The following is a 10,237-nucleotide window of genomic DNA, read 5'->3' on the forward strand; positions in this document are numbered from 1 at the left end:
CACTATGCTTCACTGAAAACTGGCTGAGTGAAGCCATTCCGGACTGTTCAGAGCGGATCGCATTGCAAGGTTAACGGGGAAAACGAGAGGTGGTGGATTGTGTTTGTACATCAACGAAAGTTGGTGTTCAGATGCAACAACGCTGAAAAAGGCTGTCCTAACTGAAAGGCACTCATCATAAACTGTGAACCTTTCTACTGACCGCAGGAGTTTTCCTTTTTCATTCTCGTGAATGTGTACGTGCCTCCGGATGCGTGCGTGAGTTCCGCGATGCAACAGCTGGCCAAACAAATAACTGAAATGGAGCAAAGGTACTCAGACTCTATTTTAATCATTCTTGGAGATTTTTACAAATCAAATCTCTCCCGTGATCAGCACATTACGTGTCCCACCAGAGACAGTAATATATTGGATCACTTTTACACAGTTAGAAAGGATGCATATCACTCTGTCCCACGGGCAGCTTTGGGGCTCTCCGATCACTGTGTGGTTCATCTTATACCGACCTACAGGCAGAAACTGAAATCAGCTAAACCTGAGTTAAGGACTGTTAAAAGATGGACTAATGAAGCAGAGAGTGATTTACAAGTTTGTTTTGACCTCACTGATTGGAGTGTTTTTGAAGCTGCAGCCACAAATCTAGACGAGCTCACAGAGACTGTAACTTCATACATCAGTTTCTGTGAGGATATGTGCATTCCTACCAGGACGGTCTTATCATTTAATGATGATAAACCATGGTTAACTGGGAAACTCAAACAGCTTCGTCACGCCAAAGAGGATGTTGTACTTTCTTCTACACTGGAAGCTCCTGTTGTCAAGTCAAATTCCTTGTGTGTGTAAACATAAAAAAAACTACTTGGAAAAGCTGAGAAAAGAGCTGCCAGCAAACGATCCGGCGTCAGTATGAACTGGTCTGAGGAACATCATGTACAAGACACGAGCCCACAGTCTGCTGAGAATCAACAACTGGCTGACTATCTGAATGTGTTTTACTGCAGATTTAAAAAAAGGATAGTCTACTACCCCGCATTCGCTCTGATCTGCATTTCACACATTTATATATGTGTGAAATATATGTGTGTGTGTGTTATATTACATCCCTACTGTGTTATTTATATGTCTGCTGCACTATGTTGTACTTTCTTCTACACTGGAAGCTCCTGTTGTCAAGTCAAATTCCTTGTGTGTGTAAACATATCTTAAAAACATATGAATGACTAAAGTCTGATAACACTGTAATCTGCACAAACTGGGATACAATAATATGTGAGCAGCATGAATGTATATGTTTGTGTTTTTGAGAAAACAATGTTTATGCATGTTTAGTGAAAAACAAATGTTAAACTAATGTTAAAATCACTGAAATAAGGCCATAAAACACATACAGAACATTTGTTCACAAGACATTTGAGAACTGGTTGTGATGGAGTAGAGTTTTTGCTACAAAATGATCTGAAAATCATCCTGTTCATTCTTTCACAGAAAACAATGTATTGATTTAACTTTTGTTAAACATGATTTGTCTTAGAAAGGTGTATGCGAGGGACGTTTTTAACTAAAATCCTAGTCCATAATTCATAATAACATTTCCACCAGTGAAAAAGGGCATCTCCTGTTGTCTCTCACATCAAAATCCAGCAACATTTTTGTTTAGAGCTGTTTTGGACTTTTTCACTGGAGTAAGCATTATTATGGGTTATGGATATTTTAGTTTAAAACATCTTGATGGATTTGTTTCTCTCGTCTTCTGAAGACATTAAGTGATGGACTGGAGTGCAGTGGATTATTGGGATGTTTTTTTATCAGCTGTTTTGGACACCATAAAAAAAACTCCTTTCACGGAAATAATTTATTTATTGTAAGACTCTTCTCATGCTTTGATGCTTGAATTAAAGTTGTTGGAGATGTGCCAGTTCTTCACAAAGCATTTCTTCAGTTTTTGATTAGTCTATTATGAAAACTAAAAAAAATTAATGAATGAGATGCAACGAAATATTAGATTGTTAATGATTTCAATCAGGTCAACGAAGAAGCACATTAATCAGACGAACACTAGTGTCATTTCAAGTTAAATAGATATTTTAATAGGATATAATTATACCCTCAGAAAAAAGCGGACTGACAGCTTTACAGTTAATGTAAAGTATGAAGTTTGTGGATGGTGAAATGCATGAACTGATAAGACACAATAAGTGAGATACTGTCAGCCTCTGCTCTGTGTTGAGGTCCTGATCACATCTCAGTCTTCATTTTTTGATTAGGTGTTGTATGACATGGTTAATATGAGCTCATAACAGTATGCTGATCAGTTATGATGCATCTGATCTTCTTGCTGTTCTTGTTGTCGTCCTCTTACACCTGAAAGGAGCCAAACTCAGATAAGCCAGCACTAACATCACTGAGATCTTCCAAACAGTTTAACTGTGTTCAAATCACCTTAGTCACAGCAGTACATGCGCACGTCATTGAGAGCGGTGTCATCTCCAGCTCCTTGAGGCACTTCTATCCGTGTCTTGAGACCACAAATCCCTTTTCCTTCACATCTTTCACTCCAGGTGCCCCAGTCGCCCCAGTTTGTGCCGCCACCCTTCAGGAAAGACCCTCGACTGCATCTGAACCTAGAAGAGGTTTGGATGTGACAACATTACGATAAAATATGTTGTTTCAATAAATACTAACAATACAAGGCAAAACAATCTCTTTGAACTTGTAAGTGATAAATTGCTAAAGCTTTTATCACGGTGCACAGTATTATCACGATATTGAAATTTTGTTGCAAATAGATGTTGTCATAATACGAACACACACTAGTGTAAATGTAGCCAAACAGATGTGCTTTATTAAAACTATTTGCACTGATTTATTGTGTTGGTTACATTTTGTTCCTTTATGCTCAGGAGCTGAGTCTTTAAGTTTGTATAAAAATCAATTTTCATTAGCAGTTTATGTTAACTAATTACTGATTTTCTGCACTTTTTCTTTGCACTCTGTCATTTTCGGTCTCTCTCACGCTGCCACAACCGGAGCTGCTTTTAGCAGGTGTGCCATCAGTGCTGGTGTTTTTTCCACCAAAACTTTGATGCGCATTGTCTCAGTTTATTACGTCAACATAACAAATGATGTGATTGTAAAACAAGCAGGGAAATAAGGCATTCATGCCCATTTTTAAATCATAACGTACATTTATAAAGTCGCCAATGGAGATTAATATTTTTTGTAACAGTTTTAGTTGCAGTCTGGAGCTCTGCCATCAGTTCCAAAATGATTTGGTGATAATAATAAAGCATAATAATTAGTGATTTACAAGCAATTTGCTAAAAGTCATTTTTGAATAAGAGCACCAAATTGGGTTAAAGGATTTTTAACACAGCACAAACTCACAGGATGTTGTTTGCAGCCGTATCGTCATTATTTCCTTGATAAGATTCAACTCTCAGCTGAAAAGAAGCCAAGAATCCAGAAGGACACCATTTGATATCTGTCCACCGACCCCAGCTGAAAAAAAAAAAAAAAAAAAACGTTATTTTTAAGAAAATTTATTTGTCTGGCTTGTGAAAAAACTGCATTGGACTCTTATCATAACAATTCTTAATAACTGCAAACCTGCTACTTTATTGCTCTTTAGACTGAACCCATTACCTGCCTACATCTGACTGAACTGAGGAGTAGCTGCGATGCGAGTGTGATGAGCTTTGAATGCAGTGAAGGCGAATCCCATTGAGTGCAGTATCATCCCCATTAATAGGATCTTCCACTTAAAAACAAAACAAAACAAAAAACAACAACACTTTAGACAAATTAGAAAGAGAAAAGAAGTAATTTGAACTTCAAATTCCAGTGTTCCTGGAGGTACATCAACATCACACATTTCTGATATCTACTAAAGATCCGATGAGTTGAATCAAGTGAGTCCAAAAAAATCCACAGTAATATTTAACTCAATAACACTTCTGTAAAAACCAGTAATAATCCAATACATACACTTTAAAATGCTGGGTTAAAAACAACACAACTTGGGTTATTTGGCAACCAGGCACTGGGTAAATATAGGACAGAACACATGCTGGGTTATTTTGACCCAGCTGGTTGGGTTAAATGTTTTACCCACCATGCTGGGTTGTTTTATTGAATTTAGCAATTACAGTTTTTGATTTAAGTGTATTCAACCGTTCTCTGTAATCACTTTTTACCGAAATAACACTAATTCTCGCGCCGATGTGTCGCTGAAATCTGACCCAGCAGCTTAGTTACAGAAAAACTACCCAGTGCCTGGGTAAAAAAAATAAATTAATTAAATTAACCCAGTAAAATGATCAAACAAGATGTCATTTCCCAGTGTCTTTCATGCAAATTACCTTCTGTCCCAAAAGGTGTCAACTCTACTTGATCGATGCAAATGCAAATTCCTATCGTCAGTTCCTGTCTCCATTTTGGGGGATGTTTGTCTTGATCTGAGTACTTAAGGAAATCTTGCAAGAAGATCAGGGCGATTTTGTAGCCAGAAGCCCGTAGCGTGGTGTGTCTCTCTACACTTCATACTATGTATTTTTCAGTTAGGTATGAATCTTTTAGATTTATCTTTGAGAATTTTATGTTTTCTGAATTGACTATGTAATTGGCATAATACATTTTTACCTGACTAATAATAAATTGTCACATTTGAATTTATTCTGATTTACTCTGAGATTATCGACTCTAATTATGTTAAGTCTATAAAAGTGCAAATCTACGCTAAGGTTAGTAACTGACTAAAATGATGTTTTAGAGCTCCGGCTAACACACTGGCATTAGTTATGTATACTTAGACTTTTTCTGTTTTGAGCAATAGTGTGTTGTTGACCAACCTAAATTCAGGTCAGCCTCAACCTCTGATTGTTGTAATATTATTCTAATAGTGTACATGAGAAATCACGGCATGATTATATAAAGTTAAGATTATAGGAAATTGGTCAGCTTGGTTCTTTAGTAATGGTCATGAACTCTGGTTAGATATAGTTTTACCTTAATTAAGTGTGTAATTAAGTGTCTATGAGGACTAAATAAAGGTATTCTAGAATAAGCAAAGTATTGCATGGGCCATCTGGAATTTTAGTATATCGCCTCTGTCTAATGACCAAGACTGACGAGTTCATGAGTATGAGATCCGTATACCGGCTGGTACAAGATTCAAAGTGTTATAGGAATAAGAATAATAAGATTCAAAATGATTAAAGAGCTGAATAGAATAATCAGATGTTTCAATAAAATATTTTATAAATTATCAACAATAATTGGCATTCTAACCCTTACAAAAAATAAGTTTATTCAAGTGTGCTATTAGTATACTTCTTTTAAACTAAAAAATAGGAAAGTATGCTTTTAGTTTACTTTTTATGTACTTCTCAGAAATGGGCTTTATGTACTCCTCAGAAATATACTTAAAATGACATTTAAGTATACTTGACTTATACTTACAAAAAGTCTAAATATATTTGAGCTATACTTGTGCTCCTAGAATCTGTATTTTCATTGTTATACGGTAGATGGCGCTAGTACACATCTTCTGTACAGAATTTCCCAAAAAAAAAATAAAAACACAAGGAAGAAGAAAAAGAAACAACAGATACTAACACATGTAATCTAACACGATCATCTGACATGAAACAGCGTCAAAACTGTAACTTATGGAATAAAACAGTGGTTCTCAACTCCAGGCCTCGGGATCCGCTGCTCTGCACATTTTGAATGTTTCTGAATCTGACACACTCAGTTCAGTTCATGGATCTCTCTCCTAATGAGCTGATGATCTGAATCAGGTGCGATAAATAAGGGAGACAAACAAAATGTGCAGAGCAGTGGGTCCCGAGGACTGGAGTTGAGAACCACTGGAATAAAATGTCGACCGATGAAGAGGTAATAATTACATTCAAGCTTTGGTGTGTTGATCGACTCCATCTACGTTTTGTTTATCATTCTGAATCCAATTCATCTTATACAAGTCTTTTTTTAACTTTTTGTTCAAATGTTATTTCTTTATTTTTTATGAAACTTACCCACATTAAAGTGTTTATAAAAAAGAATGCATGTAGCTAGAATAAAATGTTTTTGTTTACAAGCAGATAGCCTGTTCTTTCTTTGGATGTTTTGTATGTTCAGATATTCATATAATAAAATATATACAAATTAAAACCTAAATAGGGACATATTAGTAAACTTAAAGTATGATGTAAAGTTCACTTAAAGAAAACTTATGAGTATACTTGCAGTATAAAACTACTAAACTAGTAGTTTACTGAGACTATACTTCAAAGTGTACAAAGCATTTAATTAGTAAACTATCAGTAAACCTATAAGTTCACTTTTAGTATAATTGCAATACAAACTACAAACATAAGGTAAACTAGTTGTGTACTCAAAGTTTGCTACTGTTATACTTAAAGTATAATTTTATATACTAGAAAGTGGGCCACTTTAGTCCCAAGGAGTACTGAAACAGTACACTTACAAGTATACTACTAGAACACTGATATTTGTATACTTGCTACATAAAGTATACTTAAAAATATACTTGAACTTTACTTAAGTATACTTAAAAAAATAAACTTGAAGTATACTACTTTTTGGTAAGGGAACCTAAATTAAAAGTCATAATAAAATGGAGTCTGATTAGAGTTTAACTTAAATTAAATAACTTTGTGCACTGAAAAGACCAAACACGCAAGAAACCTTCAGCCACCATTGCATACTTCCGCTGGGCCAATTGCGTGATCTTTACACTACTTTAATTAATTTAATTCTTAGCTTACCTTTAGACTGAACCCTGCAGCATACGTTCCAACTGGACACATTTCCCTCCGACCCCACGACCCCCAGCTCCCTCCATTCGGCACAGTCAGCTCCGATCTGTAATCTCTGTCGATGCTTCTCTCAGAACGTATTCCTGCGGACTCAACGCTCCCCTGCAGCCCAGTAATGACTAGCAGTGAAAACATCATGAAGTGATGCATTGCTGCAGACCTGACCTGATGGATCAAGATACTGATGAAAATGATTCTGTTTGGTTTGTAAATCAAAACTGCTCAACAGTTTCTTCAAATCCAGAACAGGAAACCTTTCTGAGCTGTCTGTGGTCTGTCAGCAGAATCTGCCTGATTATTTCAGAGCTGCTTCAGAATGCATTTATATGGTTTATCAATATTGTGGTTTCCTGGTTCTAGCCAATCGGCGGCCAGGAACACAAAGCCCACGTCAAAAACCTGTACGTGACTGAACACAGAAAAATACAAACAATGATCAAGGAAGATATCTGTATGATTAACCAATGTCCTTGAAAACAGTTTTGCTTGTTAAAATACCAAAATGTTGAGTTACTTGTTTGATTTTGTATTTTTAGTGAATAAAATGTTAAGCATGCACTGCACCACAGAGAATAAAAGAGCAACCTTAAAATAAAGGGCAGGCATTTGCTTAAATAAGAATGATTGCAAGGAAGCAAGTGTTAATGCTGGATTTGTTTCTGCTTTTGTCTTCTCCAGATGTTAACTGATGGACTGGAGTGCTGTGGATTATTGTGATGTTTTTATCAGCTGTTTAGACTCTCATTCTGACGGCACCCATTCACTGCAGAGCATCCATTGATGAGACACTGATGCAGTGCTACATTTCTACAAATCTATTGAAGAAACAAACTCATCCTAATCTCTGATGGCCTGAGGATGAGCACATTTACAGCAGATTTCCATTTTTATACATTAAAATATACATTTTGGTCCAAAAATAACAAAAATGCCGACTTTATTCAGCATTCTCTTCTCTTCCGGTCTGTTGTGAGCGCGTTCACAACACTGCTGTGACTGTTGACGTATGACGCTGCTGACGTGTTTTCTGGCGCACCCAATAACAAAGATAACACGTCAGCAGCGTCAGCACAACAGACCCGGAAGAGAAGACAATGCTGAATAAAGTCAGCATTTTTGTTGTTTTTGGAGCAAAATGTATTTTCGATGCTTCAATAAATTCTAACGGACCCTCTGATGTCACATGGACTACTTTGATGATGTTTTTATTACCTTTCTGGACGTGGACAGTATACCGTACATACATTCTCAATGGAGGAACAGAAAGCTCTCGAACTAAATCTAAAATATCTTATACTGTGTTCCGAAGATGAACGGAGGTCTTACGGGTTTGGAACGACATGAGGGTGAGTCATTAATGACATAATTTAGATTTTTCGGTGAACTAACCCTTTAACCCTTGTATAGACTTTTTGTCAAAAGAAAAATTATACTATTAATTATTTTTTCAAACTACTCATTCTGTGAAGAACGTATATCAGAACAAATTTTCAATGACCACACACTGTACACCCCCCTACACACTTATATTACATACAGGATGTTCAGGTCCACTCGACCCGGGATAATAAAAGAGTGGAAATTTTAGATCCTGTGTACCTTCACTCTGTCCTCCAACTGTCTGGAACTGCTATTAATATGGGTATGTGTACGTGTGTGTGAGAGAGAGAGTCTGTAAGAGTACGAGTGTAAGTGTGAGTTTTGTGTTTCTGCCACTGCCATTCCTGCACAAGGCTGTAGCACTTAAAGGCTTCATCGGATGCTACATGCACTTTTACATGTAGTTTGAACTGAAATGTGTGTTGCCACAGTGTGTACACAACCACCCTATAATGATACAAATCCACCCAGTGTTTTTTTTATCTACTCAAATTTTTACCCATTTCTCAAATCGAGCCAATCTATTTTTAAAAATTAAAAACCCACACAAGGGGTTAAAGGAATCTGCTTTACAATATGAATTTGTCTTTAAAACCTCATGAAAGATAATAAAAAATTTAAACAATTAAGCAAAGGGCACATGTTTTTACCAACGCTATCTCACCAATTCATACGTATTATTTTACGAGGTGGCTAATTCGTACGAATTTGTACGACCTCACTCGTACGATTTCGTACGATTTGGCTAGACCCCACTGACGGTAGGTTTAGGGGCGGGATTTGGTGTAGGTCATTCGTACAAATTCATACGAATGTGCAACTCGTAAAATACGTACGATTTGGCAAAATAGTCAGTGTTGGTCTAAAGTGTATTTATTGACTTGCCCAATCATTTAGTTTTACACTATTGTTTTGAACAATAATATAGATAAACACTGATTCTGTAGCTATGTGTATTAATTTCTTTGTGCAACGTACTATGACTTCAGAAGTCAAGATGTGTGAAAATACCTTTAGTCAGTGGCAGAACTGGGTTAGTGGATAGCCGGGGCTTAGCTCAGAGACATCCATGTAAGTGTCAAAATACAAAGGATAAACTTATTTACATGAACTTAAAAAAAAAAGTTTTGTTGGCTAAATGGCTTTTTTTTTTTTTTTTTTTTTTTTATGTTTTAAAGCCAAGTAAAGGCCTAATTAAACATGCAGGGATCTATACACTTATTGTCAGACCCAAGGACTGTTTGTTGTGTTTTCTTCCCCATGTGCTCTGTGATCTAGTTTCCTGTCTGTGTCTGATTATTGTCGTTATGTTCTACGTGTGACTCTGCCAGTCCGACCTGTGTTCTGCCTTTTCTGGATTATTAAAGACTATTTGCATTGTTCGTTGTCTTTTTTGTGTGTTTCATTCACCGTAGCGGAGACACTTTTTACTTAGTTTTTATTTTATTTTTACATTTCTAGCAAAAAAAAAAAAAAACTAAATAATGATATGAGATTAATGTTTTAAATATAAAAACTGGAATATAGAAATTCAAAATGACAGAACAAAACAGAATGACACTTTTGTAAGCAGTTAAATTTACATTAAATATTCTGTTAATTAATTGATAATGTTTAATAAGAACATGTTATCATCGACAAGCATATTATCTCATATTTTAATCTATGTTAATATATATTAACTAATGATTTGTTATGCAAAAAAGGTTTGTTAATGATTTATAAATTTAAGTTATTTTAAAGTGTTACCAAAAAAAAAGTAAATAAGTGAAGCTGTTTCAAAGGGCACATGCTTTTACTGGCAATGAGCAGCATTGTGCCAATCAGTCAGTGTTTGTATAAATTGTGTTTACATGCAGATCATTGACTTTATTATCAGAGTTCATTTAGTCATTTAGTTTTGCATTGCTGTCTTATAACCGGCTGTAGCAATTATATGAATAAACACTGATCCTTTAGTTAACTAATCTAGATTTGTTCTTCAAGTATATCTTTCTTCATGCACCACATTTCTTGTG

The 10,237-nt window shown here is 35.7% G+C and overlaps 1 protein-coding gene across 1 annotated transcript; it reads right to left on the minus strand.

The window, feature by feature from the left end:
- Nucleotides 1–2,061: 2,061 nt before the first annotated feature.
- Nucleotides 2,062–7,148, minus strand: LOC109059752 (vitelline membrane outer layer protein 1-like). The gene is made up of 5 exons (XM_042748051.1): nucleotides 6,789–7,148; nucleotides 3,643–3,758; nucleotides 3,385–3,498; nucleotides 2,440–2,621; nucleotides 2,062–2,361 (listed from the first exon to the last, which is right to left on the minus strand). The coding sequence occupies exons 1-4, from the start codon at nucleotides 6,987–6,989 to the stop codon at nucleotides 2,441–2,443; spliced, it is 612 nt and encodes a 203-aa protein (XP_042603985.1). The 5' UTR covers nucleotides 6,990–7,148; the 3' UTR covers nucleotides 2,062–2,361; nucleotide 2,440.
- Nucleotides 7,149–10,237: the final 3,089 nt, after the last annotated feature.

This window comes from Cyprinus carpio, chromosome B21 (genome assembly GCF_018340385.1).
Source record: "Cyprinus carpio isolate SPL01 chromosome B21, ASM1834038v1, whole genome shotgun sequence".
Taxonomy (NCBI): Eukaryota; Metazoa; Chordata; class Actinopteri; order Cypriniformes; family Cyprinidae; genus Cyprinus; species Cyprinus carpio.

What these genes read in the sequence shown, in the direction of transcription:
- LOC109059752 (XM_042748051.1), bottom strand. Translation starts at nt 6,989, where the DNA reads ATGCATCACTTCATGATGTTTTCACTGCTAGTCATTACTGGGCTGCAG. An exon ending in GTTCAGTCAGATGTAGGCAG is followed by an intron (nt 3,499 to 3,642) that starts GTAATGGGTTCA and finishes TTTTTTTTTCAG; the next exon opens with CTGGGGTCGGTGGACAGATA. An exon ending in ACGGCTGCAAACAACATCCT is followed by an intron (nt 2,622 to 3,384) that starts GTGAGTTTGTGC and finishes AACCTCTTCTAG; the next exon opens with GTTCAGATGCAGTCGAGGGT.